Source organism: Lissotriton helveticus, chromosome 2_1 (assembly GCF_964261635.1).
Source record: "Lissotriton helveticus chromosome 2_1, aLisHel1.1, whole genome shotgun sequence".
In the NCBI taxonomy this organism is placed as follows: Eukaryota; Metazoa; Chordata; class Amphibia; order Caudata; family Salamandridae; genus Lissotriton; species Lissotriton helveticus.
Window position 1 is genome coordinate 951282037 of NC_136059.1, and position 24609 is coordinate 951306645.

The following is a 24609-nucleotide window of genomic DNA, read 5'->3' on the forward strand; positions in this document are numbered from 1 at the left end:
CTAAGATCCGCTGTTACAGGGTGTGACAGAGTGGCTGCTTCGCGGGATTAGCAGAGAAGAGCTCTGGGTAGTTTTCACTACGAGACATATGTTTAAATGCGCAATTCAGTCTAATTGTGCACCTTCTAACGCTATGGCACAAATACACTAATCCAATATCTTAAAAGCAGATACTTAAAAAGTTGCTTAAAAGCAGTTTGTAGAATATAACAATTTGAAGTGTTGCAGACATATTGCCCCATCCAATTAGTGCATACATTTCAAGGCGCTAGGTTGCTCCTCACTGTGTAGTATAGGTCACGTATGCAGCGCTTCGCAGGAACGTAAAACGTAGCCACTTAATTAATATGTAGATTCATACAGCGCGGCTTATCACCCGTGGGCACGGGGAGAGTGAGTGATTTGCCCAGAATCACTGGATGCTGAGCCGACGCCCAGACGTGAACCCGGATCCCCAGCTCCCGAGTCGGCACCTCTGGCTGCTGCGCCACATCCTCTCCGATGCATTGGAGTAATGCCTGCATACACTGCACCTTCTCTGTGGAGCAGCATCAAGAATGGTGAAAACTAAAGACTTTTATGGAAGTGTCACCATGCACTGCGTTTACCATAATGCATCGGAGTGAAATGAGTGCATGGGGGAGGGGGTTCGGGGGTTGAGACCAATACAGTAGGAAGACCAGTACATCTGAACTGTACTCCAGTAACTGGGGGAGGAGCGAGCAATGACCCAGCGGACTACTGTATTTTAACTCCCATATGATCATTTTTGACATGGCAATTTAAGTTGTTTTACTCGTTTGCAAGAAAATGACTGCTAGAGCACAATTCTAGACAGTTCAAGAGTTGGTCACTGTAGATTCTCTGTGGTATCACTAAGCAATAGCATATGCTTGCAGTTGAAGAGACGGGAGATGAATTGCTTGAAATTTCATGGGAATCTTCACTTTCAATAAAGCAACATGGGGGTCAGACATCAACAGACGAAAAAGGTGGGATGCAAATAAGCAATCCAGTTTGCCACCTCTAAATGTCGGAATTCTTTTGATCAGAGCCCCACCATTTCCTATACAGACATTAGCCTAAGTTCCATGTCTATCAAAAATTGATCTGGTATTTGCATACCAAGCAACCTCAAAAATAACAAATATCCATTACTTATGCTAAAGGAATACTTTAGGTTTACATATCCACAATATCATTTTGAGTTGCTTTTTTTTCATAAGGCAAAGGCAATCAAGCTTGAGAGTGCAAATGTATTTAAACATCTCACCTCAAACAGCACATGTGCTGTCTTTTGAAAAGATACTTTGTTCCCTTACAGTCGGCTTAGAACACACCCCTTACTTACCATTGCTTGTCCTCATTTGCTTGCAGCTAATTTGTCAACTTTCGTTGTCTTTCCTTCCTCTTCTTGTATCTGTCCCTCCGCTGGACAGGCAGTACTGTGTCCCTCCGCTGCTTGCTTTTTTAGGTGCAGCTTTTTTTTCTTTTTAAGTACTCTACAAGAATGCATGTGTTTTCCAGCTGTCTCCCTCCTGTACTTGAGCATTCCTCCCTCATTCTCTTCCCCCCAAACTCCAATTGTCCAAGTGCTTCCCCATCCCCTCCTGCAAATCTCCTTTTTCTGTGTGCTTGCCTCAGCCCTACCCGCCTACCCTTCGCTGTCCCTGTGCTTCCTCCGCCCACCCTTTGTTGCCGGTTTCCCCCACTCCTCCTGGCCACCCTCCATTTTCTGTGTGCTTCAGCCAGCAGCTTGGTGTGAATGGCAATTACTAATCCGCTCCTTAAAAACTCTGGTAGAAAAAAAGGACATTTGAGGTGAACATATAAAAGAGCTGCTCTCCACCTAAGTCTTGGGAACTACCCAGTGTTCCACCCTCCCCGAACCTATAAAGGCTCCGGGGAGCCAACCCCTGGGGGCAGAAATTATTCAAAATGCGGAGTGGGGCCCCACAGCCTCCCTCCCCGTACCTCTAAAGGCCCCGGGGGAGCCCACCCTGGAGCTAAAATTACTGTAAATGGGAAGGGGGCCGTACGGCCCCCTACCTGAGCCATTAATGGCCCCGGAGAACCCACCCCCATGGCCGACTCACATTCTATGTAGCAGGGAGTCCACCCCCAGGCAATAGAACTTTCCCTCTTCTGGCAAGCCAGAGTAAACACAAAGTCTGCTCCCAGCTAGCGGGAGATTTGAAAATGCTCCCGCTGGCTGGGGGCAGACTTTTGATCTATTTCTCTGCCCGCACAGATGCAGGCAAGGAAACAGATCAAAATATTGCCCTGCCTGGAGGGAGCAGCATTAGGAGCTGCTCCCTCCAGGCAGGAGCAATGCCGGCTCTTGCTGCATGCTGGGGCTGGGAGGTCCTGGGGCTTCCAATGCAGCCCACAAGTATATTGTGGGTGCCCTGGGTGGGAACCAGGACACCCACCTTTAGAAGAGAAGGTTCCTGGGGGATGGGGTCCCAGGGGCTGATAACAGCTCGGGGAGGGGGGCCATGCAGTCACCTCCCTATTTTGAAAAATTTCAGCCCTGAGGATGGGGGTGCAAGGTAGGGTGACCAACTGGCATTGGTGCAAATTCAGGACGGTGAGGGTAAAAATTCAGGACAAAGGGTCAAAATTCAGGACACAAATTCAGGACAGGAGGTCAAAATTCAGGACAAAACTTCAGGACAATTGGATACGTTTTACAGACACATCAGAGGTCGCGCAATAGTATATAAGTAAGCCCAGCCATATCTAGACATATTCAGCCATTTGCAAACCTATCCATCATGTATCCTTCCATCTATCATTTCACTCATCCATCCCTTCATCCATCCTTTCACTCATCCATCCATTATACATCCATCCGCCCTTTCACCCTATCCATCTGAACACTCATTCATCCACTCTTCTACCCATCCATCCATTCACTCATCCATCCAGCCATTTACCCTTTCAGCCATCCTTTCACTTACTCATCCATCCACCCAGTCACTCATCCTTCCACCCATCCACCCTTTCAGTCATCCGTCATCCTCCCTTTCTCTCTCCATCGACTCTTTCACTTAGCAATACTTCCTTCCATCCATCCATCCACCCAACCAACCATCCATCCATCCATCCATCCATCCATCCATCCATCCATCCATCTACTCATCCACTCATGAATCCATCCATTGACCCTATCACTCATCCATCCTTTCTCTTATCCATTTATCCTTTCACTCCTTCATTCATCTTTTCATCATTTTGTCCATCTACCTTCCCTTTCACTCACTCATCCATCCTTACATTCACCCTTTCACTCATATGTCCATCCATTCGCCCTTGCACTTATCAATTCATCGATCCATACTTCATTTCACTCATCCATCCACCCACTCACTCACCATTCACCTTTTCACTCATCCATCCTTTCACTCATCCATCCACCCTTTTACCCATCCAGCTACCCTTCCACCCATACAGCTAGCTATTTCCCTTTTCTCTCTTCCATCCTTCCACTCACTCATCAATTTATCCATCCTCTCCCATTATGCAATCTTTCATTCATCCATTCACCCTTTCACTAATTCATCCAGCCATCCCTTCACTTACTCACTCGCCCACCTTTTCATATTAATTTTGAGCTGAGCGTTTTTGAGAAGAGGCCCATCAAGAACTTCACTCTCACTGCAGGAGCCATTCCAGGACTCGGACAGAAAACACCCAGGGCAGAGACAGGATCCACCACAGGGGAGAACAGGAGCCATCACAGGCGGTGGGGAGGGGGGAGCAGGAGCCACCACATGGGGGGGGGGAACAGGATCCACCAGGGTGGGCATAGGGGTGGGTATGCAGTATTCTAGTATCATCTTGGTCTCTTCCAGGGTGGGGGAGGGCTCCTCACCCCCTCCTGGACAAGACAACGAGAAGACAGGCTCTGTTTCCAAAATGTTCGTTTTGCCCCCCCCCCCCCACCCCCCACACTGATTTACTGTACTGAAAGGAGATACTCCAAGAGAACTGATTTAACTGATTGTCCTCCATATTTTGTTAATCAGTGTGGGTGGGTGCGATTGTGCCATTTCTTTATTGCATTACAATATAGACTGCATGTTTGAAGAATCGAGGTTTGTTTACAATTTAGTGACAGTAATTAAGCTCTGTGAAGAGAACCACGGCCGGTTCTAGGATGTTTGGGGCCCTGGGCCGAAAGGGGGAATGTCTCACACCAATTGCAGATAACAGGATGCATTCAGGGCTGTTTGCGTCTGAATAGATGCCCCTGCTCCTGAAGCTGCCGCCCGCCTCTCAGCCACCTTCAAGCACCTCTTAACAGCTCATTAACAGCTGGAGGTGGGAGGGTTGCCATCCCGCTGTGCCTCTCAAATGCTGCTTGGTATCTGAGCTTTTGTACTGCCTTGGAGTCAAGAAGGGAGGTGGGGGCCAGCTGAGTGCGACCAGTTAAAATTACGGACAAATGGCGTCCGTTAAAGACTCCTTCACGGACAACGGACAGACGGCCGAAATTAGGGACTGTCCGTGAAATTTACGGACGGTTGGTCACCCTAGTGCAAGGGCCTAAAAAGGCTCAGGGAGAGGGGCCACGAGCCCCCCACCCTTTTAATTAAATAAAAAGGCCCTAGGGGGATTAGGTCCCCGTGGCCTAATAAGGCTCTGGTTAGTGGGCCTTGCGGTCCCCCTCCCCTTTAAGATAAGTAGTTACTTTGGGGGAATGGGGTCCACAGGGCCTAATAAGGCCCAGAAAGAGGTGGGCAAGGACCCCCTCCTCTTTCAAGTAAAAAGGCTCCAGGAGATGGGGTCCCCAGGGCCTAATAGGGCTCAGTGGAGAAGGCCCACATGGCCCCCCTTCCCTTTAATGTAAATTTAAAAAAAGGCTCTGGGGACGGGGTCCCCAGTGCCTAATAAGGCTAGGGTGGAGGGCAACGTGGCCCCACTAAAAATAATAATAAAACAGCCCTGGGGGATGGGGTATACAGGGCTTAATAAGGCTTGTGGCGGTAGAGAGGCACATGGATCCCCCCTTTAAAAAACATAAGTTCCTGTGGCCACCCCCTATCACACATGGCCAAAGGCAGTGTGTGGCGGGGGTTGTCTTAATGTATGGTAATAAAATATTATTTTACATAAAAAAAAAAACGAGATTTTCACTGAAAAAACCCAAAGGTTAAAGTAATGTTATAATTAGGTAAATATGCCAGTGACAACATTAATGGTTTGAACAAAAAAATAACACAGAAATTCACCAGTTATAGTTAGCAGAGCTAAACAGAACTTGTGCCCTTGCCATGCACTGCTTATGACCTCACATATTACATCACTAATGACATGTTCTAAGACCTAATTGATGACATCTCAAATGACATAATTCTTGACATCATCCAATGAGTGTGTTAGTTCTGTGCTATAGTTTACAAAGTGGCAGGTAACTACCATATTACTTATCTACCTAATTTTATACAGCCTGTATCTAGTGAATGGGTATAACTGGTTACAAAACGTATGTGCTCCTAATGCTCCATAGGTGTGTAGGGGTATTGAACATGTTATAAATCTTTGAATTGAAGAGTAACTCTGTGTGCAGGTGGCAGTTGACAATGGGTGTTGATTACGTTCCACACAAGTTTTTGGTAAAGAAGAAAGTTTCCGGCAGGCCAAAGATTCTACGTGCTACATACTAAGTATTGTAAGCAGTTTCGAGTTATTGGGCAAAACTGTCTCAGCATGACAATTTCTACTTAACTTTTCTACTTATATCCACTTCTTTTCTTAATGTAGGTTCAGTGACAGTCAGGGGTTTGATACAGGTAAAGACTGTCCGTGGTAGGGTTTTAGTTATGCAACAGAGCTTCAGGATCTGGAGGAACTTGGTTTTCCCTAAACAGTTGTATACAGAGTGAACAACACCTGCAGGATAGTTTACCCTTTCATTTGTGGTTTATAGTCAACATCAATCCTCGGAAAATCATAAAAATGTTACTAGACCTGCAGGACTAGTGATTTAAATAATCTACTCGACCTATTCCCTGACTAGGAATCACGGTGCAAGGAGATAATCCAATGTTGATGCTTTTGGTGGGTGAAGGAAACCATCCTTTACAAGGGACACTCCACCACTACCAGGTGGTTTTCTCTCTCCCTCTTCCTGTTTCCTAAAGACCCAGGGGTTCTTTTTGTGGTGAATAAAATGAGACCTTATAGTTCGGTATATAAAGTTCAGGGGGTTCTCTCATTATTGACCAGTAGGGAGAGGAGTTGGCTTACCGGTTAGGGCGGTCAACCTCGAATCTGGGGAACCTGGTTCGAGTCTCGGCAAAGACGATGAACATCCTGTGATTCTGGGCAAATCACTTAAATTCCCTGTGCCTAGCAAAAATGAACGTGTCCTCATGTAACGCAACTGGTGCTATGTAAAGCGCTCTGATACCGGGTCAAGTTTGCACTATATAAAACTCCATAAAAGAGCATTGTTGACATTAGCAGTGCTTCATATAGTAAGGATCTAGCAAAGTCTCCTGAGAGTATGTTGGAGGTGTATGGGTAAAATATTTTAAGTCTATTTGAGGTTTTAGTTAGTGTTTTCTAATAATTTACTCACCACTCCCCCACGTCATTAACAAAAATGTGCAGCAGAATAAGGCCCATGAGAGTTGTGTAAAAAACTGATCAGCAGCAAATAAATAAATAAGTCTGAGAAATGGCTTCAAAATTGCTTATTTGGACTAATGGCCTTGATGGTAGCAGTTCTAAGCCAGCAGTTTTGAGTGGTCAGAGCATGCGGGCATAATTTAATTTCCAGAATACACCGTAAGTTCAATGGGCACACGGGTATGATATATTGTGATATACAAGGGCAAGTGTACAGTTTACAAGGGGATGAAGATTGCTAGGTTCATGGTATTTCTTCCCTATCAATGTGGGCAAATCTCACTGTGATGGTTCAGGCATCCCCAGTATTATAACAAAGGCATCCACATTTTGAAAGCACCATGTACTGCTTTGAATGGAATGCACAGCCAATCCACTGCATTAAAGGTCATCTCTGATGAAAGCCCTACTATTAGGGAGCAGGGGAGCAGTAGCACCATTAGGCAATAGCTCCCTGCGGATTCATCCTGCCTTCCAAAGGACTGGGTGCCAGCTCTATATCCTTGGTGTCATGGTCTCTGTTGCTGCGGGTCTGCCTCAACTTCATATGGAGTCTCTCTCCATCTCTTTCCTGTGTGGCTCTGAGGCAGCGTAGGTCGAATGGCTTCTTTCACAGTGCTCTGCCTGGTCATGCACTGGTTTTTGTCATCCACCAATTATCTCTGAGGCGGTCCCATCACTTTGCCTACCATTTGAGTCTAGTGTGGTCCTTTAGTGAATGGCATTGCATATAATAATCTACTCAATGTTCTTATGTTCGACCAGTGTTTATATAAAGAAGAATTTCCACCATACTCTTCCTGCATCCACGGATACAACAGTGCCTCTCGGTAGGCCATCTTCAAGTTATCTTATTACATGAGAAAATGTTCTCGTATTCCACATCGTATTACAGCCTGGTATAATGCCACACTAACTTACCCCTGAATCCTCATCACTGGCATTCTGCCATCCGTGCCCCCCCAGGCCCGTGTGCTCTTGGCCTTGTACGTTCTCCTTGGAGGCTGATGCCCGCGAGGGTGAGTTCACCTCAGTGAGTGAACAGGATGTACACAAGAGCAGACCAATGAGGCTCGAATTACAAGCATTTTACTACGAGTAAGTGTTAGAGAATCTCCTAGTACTCCCACTTACTCTAGAGTTCGGGAGTAAGTAAGAAGCACTCCTGGCTTACACCTGGAACTCACGAGTCAGCAATGAGTCCTGCCATGAGTGTGAATCGGGACCCAAGAAATAAAAGTGATTTTGAGTAGATAGTCCTTTTAATAGAGAATCTTCCACAACGTGGTTTATCTGGGGATGTGTTGGCTCATTTTGTGTCTGTATTAATGGCGTGGCCACTGGATATGTCCAAAAAAATCAATTCAAGTTGTACTACATACTAAGTAGGATATTTTCTTAACTGTTACCAAAAATAAATACAAAATAAGACCCGTATTGGACTGCTTTTTAGGGCTCGCTGCGAAAAGCGCGCGAAAGCGCGCTCTTGCAGAGAGCACTATAGCTGTCGGCTCAGGCGAAAAACGAGGGGCGACAGGAGCTGGCCACGCGCAGCATTTTCCAATGGGTTTCAATAGGATTAGGTCGCGCGCGTGAGCTTTTGCATTAGAATGCATGGGTGAAAGAATCGGATTGCGACGCGCGCCTTGTGAACAGTTCAAGTCACGTGACTGACTTTGGAATGCAGGGGGAGTCTGCAGAGGGGCGCGCGGCGCCGTTCACGAGGCGCGCGGCGCTGATAAACAGGCTGGCTTGTTTTTTAAAATCTGTGGATGATGGATGACTTGGCAAATCCCAAATTATGCAGTAACAGTGGCAGCCCCAAAATCATGTCATCATTCAAGTGGCCCTGGTTATGGAGGCACAGTCCGTGCAGCACTATTGAAGGGGAGGAGGGAGGCTGGAGATACGTCTGGCTGACTCGAATTACTGTCATTTTTATGTGTGATTAAGGTGGGGACAGGGAGGTTTCTGGTGACGGGTATGGTTGCGTGTCCCGTCTGTCACTGAGGCTTTCTGAAGTGAGTGAGCTCCGTGAATACGCCCAGAGCCCATCCTTCCCAGAGTCCTGCAGCGCCCACGCGTCCTCAAGGCGCCGGGGCAGCATTTATTCACGGGTTTACTTGGTCGAAAAGCGGAATGAGGGAGCGCTTGTGTGACTGACGATAATTACGGGCAAGACAACGGCACATCTGCATGGGCTCTGTGACATGCGACGCGTGGGCTGCGAGGACGGCGCTGTGGGGCTGAGGAGGAGAGGGGTCTGCGAGGGGTTAAAGGTTGGTGTGGACCGCTGCCATCCCATGAGTGACGCATTCCGACGTCTCAGCAGACCTGCCCGTTGCATTCTGGTGCTTGTTTTACACTTTGCAATTGTTTAGTGGCAGAGATAATGTTTTGTTCTGTCCTCTCTGTTCCTATATTATGCTGTTCAGTGTGCGGCTCCTCTGTGTAATGCTTCTCCCCCCTCCCTCTGTTGGTACTTTATTCCAGTCAATGCTGGTGGTTGCCACAGCGCTTCAATCTGTTCTGTGCTTTTTCTGCAGTCATGCAGCGCTATGACACCTGTGGGCCGGTCCCCGACACCACAGACTGAACAAGAGCCCTGGACATCGGGAAAAAGCTGTATCTAAGGGGCTGCTGACACTGGACAGACCAGGCGGAGACTAGAGCCCCTGGAGACCCATGCTCGCCCGCCCGTGTCCCACAGATTTGGACTGGACTCCAAGGTCGTGCGTATGCCCCCTATGCCTGCCTTTAAACGGCGGGTAAAGCTCTCTTGTTTCACTAAGACACCATGGACGTCATTTAGGGGTCGTCAGGGGTCGCAGGTGTGACCCCCTGGCCTGCCCCATGTGACAGCTGGCCTCAGGGGGTGAGATCAGTGCCTGGAATAGAGCGGCAGCTCGTCTCTATGAATATCCTCTAGGTGCCATTCTCCTTGTTTTCTATCAAGTTTGTATTACTTCAGGCACACAACACTTTGCATTCTGGGATCTGTAGTTTTTAGTGCCGCCCTTAGGTGCCTTTACTGCGCATGTTAGGTCTTGATGAATTTACGGTTTCGTCTATTAAAGCCTGGCCTCGACTTCACACTTTTAGTGTCTCTTGCTCCTATTTAATTGTTCAATATATCACAAATGTAACTCTCCAGCAACTCCCAACACGCGCGTGCATGCACCCCCTTCCCCCATCTGCCCCCGCACTCACACACACATTTATTATAATAGTAGCCCGACCTTTTACCGTTATGGCCCCACCTCTCATAGCTTCTCGTCTTTCGCTGCATTTTTTTTCTTCTTTTATTAATTACTGTCTCACTTCTTTCTGTTGTCCGGTCGCTGTAGACATGCTTTATTCTCCTTTTCCCATCTAACTCCTCCTGTGCTTTGCACTGCCTCCCATCCCAGGCTGCCCTTTTCTCTTCCCTTTTCAGCTACCTCTTTTTAGTGCCCATCCCTAGTACAGGTGCTGGCGAAGCCCTTGGAGCCCTACACCTCGTAACCCTTAATGTCTTATGTAGCACATCCTGTACATTAATGTACACACACATATAAGTTATTGTCACTGTATGTGTGCGTGCAAAGTAAAGTGCTCTGACACTCTTCATTGGGATGAGCACTGCTATAGCGCTATAAAATTAATAAAACAGAATAGTGGCATTTAAAGTTTTATTATGTAAATACTGGGACAGACCACCACATCTGACTTTCCAACAGCGCATGCATAGCTCATATATACAGGTACTGAAGAAATGTATACCTCTCTTAAGTCCTTGAGAAGTAATAAACTGTGTACATTTGTTTCCCCTCCATTGCACCTGCATCACAGTGTGAGGCCACAGATAGCTCCCAGCCAGGAAACTGCAACAAACAAGCATTTGCAATGCAATAGGTCTCGCATTTGTGAAAGTTTAACATATTGGCATTGTTATTGACAATGCCTTTTATTTACGTTTTAAAAACCAACACATAAATAAAAGGCAGTGCCATTTACAATGCCAATGGCTCAAACTCTAAGAACTGCGAGACCTATTGCATTGCAAATGCTTGTTACAAGGTGCCACTGCAACAAAAATTGTCAAATTGCTAAACTTATGCGACAGCTCCCCCTAGTGGCCAGTACGTGCTACTGTCTCTTAGTGCTCATTTGGAATTGTCTAGTCCATTTCCCAGATAATTGAACCCTTTCAAAATAAACCCGAATGGCGACTTCAATGTTAATGTCTCTTAGTTTGACGAGCCCAGTACTGTAGAGTAGAAGAGGACAGATTCCAGCACATCCTCCCCCATTGCTCGTGTCCTTCTTCAATGTGCACAGGCAGTAGGTGAACGCCGAAGCCCCCTGATCGAATCTGCATTCCCGCCAAGGGATGCCTGCTCCTCCTCTGTGCAGAGGATGCATGGAAGACTGTAGGAGGTGTAGGTGGACCTGCGCTGCCGTGTATAGTAAGAAAATGCTATTTTTGCATAAAGTTATCGCTGCAGGTGCGCAGTTTTGCAGATCCCGGTGTGAGCTGCAGCGAGGAAGCACAACAATGCTTCTCTGCAAAGGAATTCAACAACTCAGGAGCAAAGTACAGGATCAGTGGCTGTGACTTCAGAGATCAGATTGGTGTGTTACTGTTGTGAATGTGCATATAAGGTATGGGCGTCTGTTGAGCTCCACCCTCAAGTGGGGGATGAGAAAGGTACTCTTGGGGGTCAATGGCGTCTCTAGAAATTGTCAGAGCTAGTGTGATTATCTTCTAAATTGGAACCTTCTCAAATGCTAAAGAGGTGACTCCACAGAAAGCGAAACTGGGGGGCAGTGAGGAACCTGCGGTAAGAAACAGAGTGGCCACCAAAAAGAGGGTTACCAAAGGTAAGAAGCTTGCTCTTCTGATGGATACTTCTAACCGCAGGTTCCTCACCTTTAGAATAAATACCAAAGTTGGAGAGTCTGGGGAGTGGACTCAAACCAAAAAGTCTTGCAGACCCAAGCCGGCGAGGTTAACTTCCCACCGGACTTGGCTGTAAAGGAAGAGCACTTTGTAAATGTCCACATTGATGCACACATTGCAGTCTGGTAGATGTCCAGCGCAGATGCCCCTAACCACAGTGCTTCAGTAGTGGCGCTTGCCATTTTGGAACGAGCTAGCTGGCCTTCAATAGGCTTCTTTATGGCTTGTCCATAGAAGATTTTGATGCTGAGAACTATTCACCTTGACAGACCCCTCTTCAGGACTGCATCGCCTTTTCTTGTGCCAGAGAATCCCGTAAACAACTGATCATAAACGTGATGGTCCTTTGTGTGATTGATGTAAAAGCCTGTTGTTCACTCACATGGTGTGATTGCAACAAGGAAGACTGCTTACAGCATTTAAAGATCACTTCTCTGATTGCAGCACCCTGCTCTATGGCATCCTTGCAGAACAGAAGGTGGACGTCTTGCATCAGGACTGTGGAATGTTCTTTCAAAAGTCACTCAGGTTTGGGAGGAAGGTGGGTTGGGGGGATGTGAACGGCAGGGCATTGCCCTTTTACACGTCCAAGGCCCATCTGCCTCACGTGATGCGGCTCCAGTCCAGAATGAAATGCGGTGTCCTGCCACCTACCAGCCAGGAATGAGCCTGAGAGGGCAAACCAAAGCAGCAGGGGAGGAAGAACTGAAGGACTGCTGTCCCTGCTGGTTGGAGTGGCTTCTGCTGGTGCTGCAGTATAAGTTGACAGGGTTGGCTTTGCCTGTAAGCTCGCCCTTTGGAAAAGCCTTTGAATTTTCAGTATTGTTTACTTGGCACCAATCGCCCCGAGTTCATGATGCATCACGACTGTTCTTGAATCATTCTAGCGCTAAATCAGCCTTTTCTCCAATTTGACAGGAGCCATCAAAGCGCATTCCAATTAGGCTGCTTGTAAGTCTTCAGTGTCCAGACATGGCTTCTGAGTACAATACTGGTACAAAAATCTCTGCTGATGCAGTTTGCAGTGTTCAGTCCAGTTCGGAGCAAGTTATTAGCTGTGCCTAGGCCAAAGAGGTCTAAAGAGGCTCTAAGGTCCTCCGGGACAGCTGGCAAGATCTTGCTGGAATGTCCCATAGTGCATGTGTGTATCGCCCCAGAAGGCAAACTGCATTAATGGATCTGAAGACCAAACTTGCCAAAGATTACAAGTCTCTTTCAAAGTGTATCAATTCTTTTTGATTCAGTGTCCAGAGAATTGGTCAGAAAGATATTTTGTATCAATTTTGTTCAATTCCTTGACCACTTCCTCATAACCTGCTTCCTGATAGATACACAATACGTCTTGTACTTGGCCCGAATTAGAGCCAAAAAGAGTGTGAATCCTTTGCTGGTACCAATGTCGTTACAGAAGAATGGGATTTGAATCTGGCTGAATGACTACCCATTGCACTTTTGTAATTTCATACTGTGACATAGGCCAAAGATTGGCCGGGCATTGGTTCAGGATCACAAATCTGCACCGGGACTGGTTCACTGACTGTCGCCAGTGGACTTGCTGCTGACGCTGGCACAGAAGGAACTGGTGCAGACCTTGGTGCCGGATTGGAAGTCGTTGCCTGGTCTGGCATGGGCCCGGTAACTGACTCTTTGAGTCAGATGGTGTCCGAGGCAGACCCACCAGCAAAATTCAGATTAGAAACTCCTGCAGCTCTGTAGGGCACAAAAGCATGTCAGGGAGGACCTCAACCACACATGAGCACGTCAGATGGGACGTCTGTAGCACCAAACGTCTGCAGCATGGCCTTGTTGAAGATCACCATTTGCTTCTGAGAACTGCCTCGGAAATTTAGGGTACCCCTGCACCAAATGCAGAATCAGTTCAGAGTTAGGGTACATCGAAGGAGTGCAATCTTTATCTTGACACCCACCTACCTTTTCGCTAGACTTCAAGTGACAGGATATAATGTGAGTCCCATTTGCTATTCTTGTTCTTGTCTCAGGACTTCAACCTGGACTTACTGAAAGACTGACTTGGAAGTGGTCTTTTCGCGGGAGCGGCCTCAAGATCAGACTGTGATTGGGTCGATTAAGTGGAGCAGGAGGGACTGAGACGTGTTTTGACCGCAACCTGTTATGAGCGCAGACATCACTTCTGAAAAGACTTTGGGCGTACAAGGGCACATTTGTCACATAACAGGGTTGTAATTGGAGCCGAAGCACCACAAGAATACCTTATGTTAGTCCATGACCGACATTTGCTTCCTGCAGTCCCAGCACGGCATGAATCCTGTCTTTTTCGTAGGAGACATGGATCCCTAGCACAATGTGAAACATTTTTAAAATAGTTGGAAGAATGATTAATTTTGGGAGCAGAGTTCCGGATACGCGTTGAAAGGTGCAGAAGTAAAAAAACGGACATCAAAAAGGAAGAATGACACCTAAATACCGCTTGGCTTCATCACTTTCAGGGTGGTACGGAGTCACCGTGGAGCCACACAGTGCCACCTACTGATGCGCTGGAGTAATGCTGAAGAACTCTCAGGATTCAGTCTGCAGCCTGGGGATATTCAAGAGGTGAGGAATCTACGGTTAGAAGTATCCATCAGAAAGGCCGTGCTGTGCTGTTCTACAGGTTTCAATCCAGGATATACCCTCCTCAACAGAATAGTGCATTTTTAGTAGCCAAATGTCAATTGTTCTTTGAAGCTGCCCTAGCCAGGGTTTTCATTAAGAGACAGTATTTCATTTTATAAATTTGATCCGATACTCAAGGTTGTGCCACGGTTCCAATAATCCATTAACTCTGCAACATAATCTGTGTGAAGACAGGACTTTGAAAGGGGACATTTGTTACTTCATAGCAATACAAATGAAAACAAATGTAATTAATTAATACATGCTTAGGAAATCTTGAATCCTGGGGAAGCCATGGCACCACATTTTTAAACAAATGTAAGTTTCCTATTTCACAGGCCACTCTGCAACAGTTGTGAGGCCCTTAAATTTTGTTTGAAGTTCTTGTCAGTTTAGTAAACATTTTATAATTTAAAACATAAGCATTTTAGTTTGCAAACATTACTGCAGCAGGTTTTAACGAAACTATCCACGATACCCTGTTTTTAAATCTCAACCCAATTGGTTTATTTATGATCACGTGCTTGAGAACAGAGAATACTGAACGGCTTTACCATTCAATATCTGCCCCGTCCTATGTGCTCACAAACTGCTGGAGACATACCTAGAATTTTCAAAGACTTTAGAGGAACCTAATTTTTTTTACAATATTTAAGCAACTCTCAGGAGGTGAGCAGTGCCCCCAAACTTGTCCCAAAAAAAACCAGCACATGAAAACCAGAAAAGCGCATCAGGAACACCCCAATTTAGCAGCTCGAGCAGGGGGTGGTTGACACTTGGCACTGTGTAATCAACCAAACACTTAAAACTTTGCTTGACACTCATAACTTTATTTGGCGACACTGATCTCCAACCAGAAGGTCGCTCTAAGACAATACCAGAATGGAGCTAGTGAAATCAGCGTGACCGAGTTATTTGGACACATGACCTCTTGATTGGGCATCACCTGTGTATCGAGTATGCCTAGTCATCACCTGTGTATCGAGTATGCCTAGTCATCACCTGTGTATCGAGTATGCCTAGTCATCACCTGTGTATCGAGTATGCCTAGTCATCACCTGTGTATCGAGTATGCCTAGTCATCACCTGTGTATCGAGAATGCCTAGTCTGAGACCTGATATTCAGTGTACCTCAGAGAGGGGGCGTCTCCTTTCTGTGTTGTTTTTGTTCCAAGTTTGCTTGTGAGTTTTCAGACGATGGACTACATATCACCAACAAAAACAACTATTAAAATTCAACAGTTTAAATACCGAATTTGTAAATGTAAAACCTCTGCTCTATCAGTACCAAGTAGCAAAAGGAATCAATAGACCCCAATAAAAAGGCTTAACATTGTAAACCTGTTATAAGATGGAAACTGAAGCAACAGGAATTTCCTCCATGAAAAAGATTACTTACATGATCTCAATCCGACAAATCACCCTCAGACTGCGTTTCCTTTATGCTATGCACTTTTCTGTTTCTTAATCTGACCGTGAAATATTTTGCACATACCGGATGGCTTGGAGGACGCGGGTGATGGGGGGTATCGGGCAGAGCTGGTGGAGGAAATCCTGGGCCGCCGTCTCCTGAAAAAGCTTCGGATGAGTCCACATTTGAGGGATTCCACCAGCGTGGTTTTCCCTGCTCCAGTGTTTCCAAAGAGTTTAAGCTTTATTCTGGGCTGCGGACTCTGAGATGGCCTGAGCTGCTGGATGAAAAGTGCTCTGTGCGTATCCTAAAATTTAGACAAACACAAAAATAAGAGAAAGTGTCTCAGTCTATGTTCTCAGGCTATCTTGAAAAAGGTTAGGTTTTTCCAATATCAGGAGTTAGATCATTAGCGAAGTTTGATTTGCATAGGCTACAGTTGTGCACCCAGACTAAGCAAGGCTATTTCACAAACACAATCACTCCACAGTAACTTTCAATAAACCACTTAAAAAGTTAAGCACAGTGACTGATATCTAGAACACTGGCTCTTAACCTGTGGTCCGGGGTCCCTTAAGGCAGGGGGGCGCAACACCTACTCAAGGGGTCCATGACTACTTAAAAAATGAAGCAATAACAGATTAATAAAGTGTCTATAAATAAAAAACACAACTATACAATTTTAAATTGGAAGGACTATAAATGTGAAGGAATTTGGAGCTGGAGGCTAAAAATTAAGTTGGGTTCCTCAGATTTGTGAAAACAGTACAAATTGAAATTTGAAATTGAAAGACCATTTTTTTAGTTAGTTAAAACCATAAAGGGGTACAATACCACCAGCTATTTAATACAAAATATGTCAGCACAAAATGCAATATACTTTAAAATTAGGACAACCTTAGAAAATCAATTCATGCCTAAACTATCAGTTAAAAACCTCCCAAAACTTGGAACAGTGCTTCTATAAGTAACATGCCATTACGAACTAATGGGGTAACCCAAGGTAAGCCGCAGGAATGGGGTATAGTACAATACATGCAACAGTGTGTTCCTGATGACAATTATTTTAAGAGACAATTAGGTTATTAATTTTAATCTTATGATCAACCCAATTGATCCGTGCGAGAGAGACAGGAAAACACACCTGGGTTCCACAAAAACCAATTCAATTTATATTTTGAAGAAATCCAGTCATATATACAGACATTGAAAACATTTTTCACCGATGCTCCAAAGAGTGCATAAAGAAATGTTAGTTGAAGTGTGCAAAGTGACAGAGGAGAAAAAGATTATCAAAAGAATCAATTATATTTCTACAGTAAAACAATGGCTTTTTCTTTATGTTTAATTTGAGTCCATAAGTCGAGGTAGATCGTCAATGTTCTTTGTAACAGCTATATAACAGGAACTCTTTTTGCATCTGAAAGCCCTCAGATCTACCGTGTGAGAGATCATTTTCACTTGCTTCTTTAGCAGCTTCCTGAACTGTGCCGCTGAGGTGGGTAAGCTCCTGGGGGTTTCTGCCTCCAAAGTGATCCTCGCAGATTTAAAGTGATTTTTCTAGGGAGCAAAGGTGGCTAAGTCTAAGGAAATAGCAGACCAATTTACCCCTTCAAAGGAGAAGTACTAGCGGATCTTAGACTATGGCAAATTACAAAAAAATGTATCATAAGTGTCAATGATGACTGTATCTGGTTGAATTCTAGCCTAATGTGATAAGGACTAATAGAGTTAGGAAGCTGAAAAATATACTTAAAAAGTTTGGAAAGTGACTTATTGAGATATACTTCCCACGCCAGGAAAAAGTCGGGAGATCATATACCAAGGAAGGCAGGAACTTTGCACAAATGACCAAGTAGAGGAGTTAAGGAAGGGGCTTCTAAATTGCTATAGAGTCATTTGATGTCAAACACAGCCGAGGCTGCTTTGGAATTGATGCTGCCTAGTAGAGCCTTTAACCCGTTGGCTGCTCAGCACTACCTCGCTGGTGCTGCCGTCGGCCAATGGCCGACGCGACCGCGCCCGTTTTTTAAAACGGCCGCACTGCTGCAAAAAAGCGGAAGCAGCCAACGGGTTAACATCCAGCCAAACTCCTAAATAGCAATGCTTCCTTTGTCTTGCAGCACACTCATCCCCAATTAGCCATCGAGTCAGCTGACAGTGCTTGTTACTGAACACTACAACCCCAAACTTGTTAACATTCACTTTTAAATGATTAGTTACATATTAAGTGTTCAGAGCTTGTTGAAGAGCTGAAGCAGTGTGGTCTAAAATCACAATATCTGCATACTGCAAAGACTAATTGCAAGGAAGCTAATTTAGGGGGACAAGTCGCTTGAACCCTAATGGCAGCATGCAAATCTGCGGTATATAGTTAAAAAGCAGTGGAGCCAGCACACACAGTTTCAGCTCTCTGTACATTTCTATCTTTTTTACGATGTACCCATTATGAGTCAGTTTCACTTGCATCCAGGGGTTCCTTCCAGTATAGAGACTGCATGGCTCTCAAAAATAGAGGTGAGATCTCCCATTTTTTAAGTTTGGACACAGTCTTCTCCATGCAAGGCGATTTTGTATTCTATGAAGCAAGCAAACAGGCTAGTCCTTTTTACGTCTCATGGATAATTAAAGAGAGATTGAGTAAAATATCTAAAGTGCTGCTGGCTCCCCTAAAACTAATTTGTGTGGGCGGTATTACATTAATAGAACCAACCAAAGTTTCTAATTCGTTTAATAGTCTACTGACATACATTTAGGCCTCTACATCATGCAGGCTAATTATCCTATAGCTCCTAGGTATGACAGGATCACTTTTCTTAAAAATTGTCAGAAGAATGGACCATGATGTGCGAAAGCTCTGTGTTTTGAATGAATAAGAAACGAATTTTTTTTTAAATGGTGGCTGCCAGTAGGTCACAATAGAAATGAAAAGATTGTTCAGGAGGTCATTGGGTCTCGGGGCACTGTCCGTTTTAGAGCCCTTGATTATCAACTGCACTCTGTTTGCCTCCACCGGGGCAAGAGCGTAAACAGGTGTAAATGGGAGGCCATCCCTGTAAGTGGTCAAAGAATGAGGACTAAGTGAAAAGTCCAAACAGGCTCAGAAGTATTGCTGCCCAGGTTTACAGGATGCTGTGTGCATAGCCTGTTTATGAGTAGCCAAAAATTGTTTAATGAACCTAATTTGCTGATTTCAACTACAATACCCACTGCGTTTCCGTATGGTTCCTCTTTACCTCCCATATCGTCTTGTTTTCGGTGGAATTGGACCTTTCTGATGTTTGTTAAATTAAAAGGTAAAGCTCCAAATTGTTTAACCACCCTATTTAAATGTTTCTTTAATTCCCTGATTGAACCAAGTATTCAAGGGTTTGACTCCTTGGGAGAAATAGAACCTGCTGAAGTTGTGTGGATAAGAGAGTAATAAGGAATTTACCAAATGAGACCAGATTACAGACAAATTCTGCTGCAAACCAGTAGGCTCGCATAAGGTCTGTGCAAGATCTTGAATACAGTCTTGATTGAGCCATGTGTTTATCTGCATGCCTATGGTAGAGGACCATCTGATTTGTCTTAGCAACTGTGAGCTGGTTGGGGCTCCAATTGATTGAAAGATTGGATGCCTAAGAAAACCAGCAGAGAAACTGAACAGAACCAAAGATATAATCTAAGATTGCATTTCGAGGTCTTGAAACAGCCTGCTGTTTAAAGAGCGTAGATTATAAGTGAGTAGCATCCTACTGAGCTAGCAGCCCATTGAGTCAATACGTTGCACCGGAGGAAGCACCCAGGGAACACTCCAAAGCTGATCAATCGTACTAACTGTTGGATCCTCTAATAAATCATATGTAAGATTTAAATTGAAGTCACCCCTGAGTATAGTGCAAGCAATAGGATGCCCAAAAGCATATTTGAGCTCTTGCACTGTATTGTCATCTGTTTCCTTGTCAAAGGTTTAAGAACTTCAATTGGAGCTGCAGTGGAAGGTAACTCCTTGTCATCCACAAGTCGGTGCTGCAAGGGGGGTGGGGGAGTAGCTATAGCCCTTGGGCCTTAATCACCCCCGTATCAGATCGATGTGATACTGGAGCAACTGGACCAAGAAGCGGCTGCTCTAGGTCCCCATTGGGATTCTATAGTATGGATCTAATAGTGAGTGACAGCTAAGACTTCTCATGTTTACCACTTAAGCACCTATAAGTGTAGGCAATATTGGTAAAACAATTGCATGAAGGCTGTATGGATTTTTAATCAGCTAATGCAGCTGCAAGGAGTGAGCTCAGACTGGCCCTTCTGGTATCAATAGAAGCAATACAGGTGGCCATGATTGCAACAGCTCAACCTGTACCTCCAATTTGTCTGACTGCCAGTTTAGTGCTGCGTTGATGTCCTCCAAATAGTGGCATAAGGCCACCAATGTACTGTCTGAAATCTTCTCAAGGGGCTGAAAGCTGCTACTGTGATACGAGCAGCATGTAAGTGGATGGATGCATGGTAATTGAGCATAGCCCTCGCTATTCGTGCGCCTGTAGGCGTATAAATGCTTGATCTTGGAAGTATTTTGTCTTCCCTAAAGTTTAACCACCCTAGGAGTATCCTGTTCACTCCCCCATCCTGCCCTTTGCTGATCACTTCTTAGCCGCACTTTTCCAAAGCGCCAGGATGCCCGTAGGGTTGCAGTGCGCTCTATAAATGATATAAATAAATAAATAAGTCCGAGGTACCACTCTGCGTAGTGGGTTTAATACTGCTAACGGAACAGGACATTGGGTCAGTCTCCACTGACCCAATGTCCTGTTCCGGAAAGATTATGATCATGCAGACTGTCACCAACCACGAGTAAGTGGTCCGAGCCCTCTAGGGACCACTGTAGAAGGGTGTCCCATGGGGAAAGAGATTGTGTTACTCCTTCGAGGCGCAGCATAAACTCTTGGCCAGTTATGGCCAATTGTTGTTGATTGTGTGTTTCCTTCACAGTTGAAGCTCAAGAGTGTTTTTGCTCGTCTCCTGCAGATTGAGGAATGGACTTAAAAATGCTCATTATTGCTGCTGCCCCAGCAAGTGAAGTTCCATAAAAAATATGTCAGTGTGGGTTGGGTGAACATGCAGTATGGCCTGTACTGTTAGAGGTATATTTTGATAGGCTGCCTGCCCTTCGAAGGGCCTGATTTAGATTTTAGCAGATGAGATGCCCGTCACCGTTGTGAAAGAGTAACCTGTCAACCAAAATCTAATTTAGGCCCTAAGTCTTTGTCCTCCTGCAGCCCTAGTTCTCGCCTAATCTCAGGGGTATCCAGACTGCTGTCTATTAACCTTGTTTCTTCAACATCCTTTCCTGGGGATAAGGCAGTCAGACTGGGAAAGGGAGACCTCCCTTGTTAAATAAATCGGGGAAAGCGTTGCTCCTGGTGACAATCTTTGAAATCCATGATGGCTTTAAAGGTCTAGAGGTTTTTGCACTGGTCATAACTGAAAGAAAGGAACTAGAAACGGGGAAAAAATGCAGGGAAGCCAAGAGAAATATTGTCTTTGCTTAGGGGTCGCTGCCTCCACCCACAGCTGAAGCTTGCAATTAGGAAGTTATTGATGTATTGATGACCTTGGTATTCCTTTATGAGGTCCATCTCAAACCCTGGCTAGTCAAAGGCCAGACTATGGTTAGAGCCCACTAGGCCACAAAGAGGTAAAATGGCCCAGTTAATAAAGCCCACAAGAACCGCCCTGCAGCACACCCCGACCAAGCCCGACTACTCAAGCCAGGGGGGGAAACGTGGTTGGAAGGAATGGTTTGGGCGCAGCCCAAGGCGGTCTAAGTGGACTGCAGGCATCTGGAGGCCTCACTGCCCGGGGCTTTATCGTCGTAGTGCCCAAACAACATTGGCCAGACTGACCAAATAGAACTGAACCTGCTGCTTCCCGATCCCAAGGGCCCCATTAGGACTCTTCTGGCCCCTTTGTGCCTGCCCAGTGATGGAGGCTGAAACAGACAAAAACAGGTGGCCAGAGAAACAAAAAGCTGGTGAACTCAGTCGCAACTCACTGCTAAATACCGCTAGAATCCGTAACTGCAAATGAAATAAAAAAGCACATCACAAGGCAGACAAGTTCGATTTAGATTCCGGCGAGGGAACGCGGGTGCGAGAGCTGTGGGCGGAACTGCAGGTGGGCAGAATTTAGCAGGGATGATGGATGGCCACAGCTGACTTTAGAAAAAACCCACCTTCCCATTGTATGAAAAAATGTGATTTTGTATATTTATTTGTGAATTAAATAAAATATTTAATCATTTGTGTATTTGTTTAATGAAAGCATGTTTTATGTGCTTTTTGTATTGTACTATAACATTCAAATCACCAAAATTGTCCCAGGCTTCCAATAAAGACTCAGAGGAGGTCCCTAGATTCAAATGATGACTCAGTGGGGGACCTCAGATTCCAGTAGTGATCAAGTGGGGCCAACAGAAGTCAAAAGGTTAAGAACCACTGATCTAGAGGATTGGAGGCCTAGGGTGGTCTTTAAAAGTTATCTGTACAAATATTTTTTCCACCACATTAAATTATAAACAGAGTATATCCACTTGTTAAGAAAGCGGGCAATGAGTAGCTGCCAGGCCTCTGTATAAGCAATTGTATTAAAAAAAAGTAGTGTCTGTGGTGCAACGGATAAACAGGGGCGGAGGAGGGAGAGCAAATGGTGGAAGAGGGCAAGTAAACATGCACATCCAAGGAAAAACACAGGATTCTTATATCAACATTAGAGGGTTACAAATACAATCAAAATGATGATAAAGAAGCTTTGCTCCAGGAGCAGGACAAAACCAGCATTGAAAATGCAATAGGTCTCGCCCTCATTTAAGTTAAAGCAATATTGTTTGAAATTAGGTGGGTTTTTAGCTTTGCTTTTATTATATTTTTCAAACTTTCATGTGCATAACATGCATATATATGCACATATGTATTTGTATGCATGTATTTATATAGATATGCAGATGTCTATATATGCATGTATATATATATATATATATATATATACACATACATATATATAAATGCATATATATACATCTATATGTGCATATGTGTGCGTGTAGAGAGAGGTAGAGAGTAGTAGAGAGGTAGAGAGAGATAGAGAGTGTGTAGTAGAGAGTGTATAGTAGAGAGTGTGTAGTAGAGAGTGTGTAGTAGAGTGTGTAGTAGAGTAGAGAGTGAGTAGTAGAGTGAGTAGTAGAGTGAGTAGTAGAGTGAGTAGTAGAGTGTGTAGTAGAGTGTGTAGTAGAGTGTGTAGTAGAGTGTGTAGTAGAGTGTGTAGTAGAGTGTGTAGTAGAGAGTGTAGTAGAGAGTGTAGTAGAGTGAGTAGTAGAGAATAGTAGTGAGTAGAGAGTGTGTAGTAGAGAATGTGTAGTAGTGTGTAATGAGTAATAGGGAATAGAGAGTAGTTAGTGTGTACTAGTGAGTGTTTAGTAGGGTGAGTAGTAGAGTGTAGTATAGAGTTGTAGGGTGAGTAGTAGAGTGATTGTAGTAGAGACTGTGTAGTAGTGTAGTAGAGAGTGTGTAGTAGAGTGTGTGTACTTAAAGCTGTGTATTAACAATGATCCCAACTTCAAACTACTTGATTACTTTACGATTACCAAAAAGGTATATGACTTTACGTATCCCACAATAACACGGGCGATAAGACGACGCTCGAACTGCGCTTCGAGAGAAGCGTCCAGATACAGACTCCGCTACATTCACCATCACTTCGAGTATCTACTGAATGTGGTGTCTAGAGTGCTGCAACATAAGTTGAATAGTCGCAGTCACGTGACTAGGAACCGATAAAGTCCAGTGAAAAGGCCGAGAGTCACGTGGGCGCTACACAAGTCTGACCGCATTATAGGGTCAATAATCGATGGACACACCCCTGCCCAGGAGAGGGCCCGTCCGGGTATTTAGTTAAGGCATTGGAGAGGCGCATCAATCGGGTACGGCAGGTGCCATGGCACCGCGGCCGAGGGGGGTTCATGACACAGGGCTATTTAGCCATGCCTTTACATCAAGCGCGCAACGGTTGCGCGCAGGGGGCGCCTACGAACCCGCCTAAGAAGCGCCGAAGAAAAGCCCATCTGCGCCAGTCCGCGACGGGACCAGGGGCCATGGGTTCTACTCCTAGGATTACAGGATTACAGGATAGCAAGATATTTACTTATTCGTCTCAGGTACTACGAAATCTAAAACCAGTCTTTCCTGCAGTTTGTACTCATGAGACTTGGCCATACCTTGAGGGCCCTTTTTCTTGTAGACATTGTCGTTTCCAGACTTCTCCCATACACTTAGCTACTGGTAATCAAATAACTGCCTCTACTTTTACCCCTGAAGAGCAGTATTCTCAGATACCTCCCACAACTCAAACAGTTGGTAGACATTCAGAGGGATATCCTGTTGAAAAGGGGCCACTTGGGTTAAGAAGTTTCCTGCTGAATATTCGCTCCTTGCCCAAACATTTTCAGGAACTATGGGACCTTATTAATACAGACATGCCAGATATTTGGTTCCTTACGGAGACCTGGCTAAAGCCTCACACAGTGCCTGTCATTATGTTGGGAATCCCCGCCGGATATAAGATCCTTCACTTAGATCGCCCTATTAAAACAGGCGGGGGTGTTGCTGTTGTATTTAAAGAAAGCCTGAAAGTTTCTGTACTTGATCAAAGATATAGTACTCATATGGAAGATCTTTAAGATCTCTTCCTCTTCCAAAATGCATTGGAAGGGAGCATTAGTCTATCGACCCCCTGGCCCGTGCACAGGTTTCTCACTTACCCTTATGGAGCTCTTAGCTCCATATTTTAAAGCCAAGGAAGATTTTGTTCTCCTTGGAGATTTTAATATACACACTGATTTACCTAATCATTCAGATACCACAGCCCAGCTTGCTGATCTTTTAATGTTAGGACTTACAATCCAGAACAGTGGTCCAACACACTCGGGTGGACATACACTCGA

At 45.0% G+C, this 24609-nt stretch overlaps 1 protein-coding gene across 2 annotated transcripts in view; it reads right to left on the reverse strand.

Annotated features, from left to right (window-relative positions):
- The window catches only part of DAPK1 (death associated protein kinase 1), a 615679-nt gene that overhangs the window by 53823 nt on the left and 537247 nt on the right, over positions 1–24609 (reverse strand). For both annotated transcript variants that reach the window (XM_078675702.1, XM_078675704.1), the window contains one exon: positions 15711–15933. In XM_078675702.1, coding sequence (XP_078531828.1) covers positions 15711–15933 — 223 coding nt within the window. The remainder of the gene's footprint in view (positions 1–15710; positions 15934–24609) is intronic.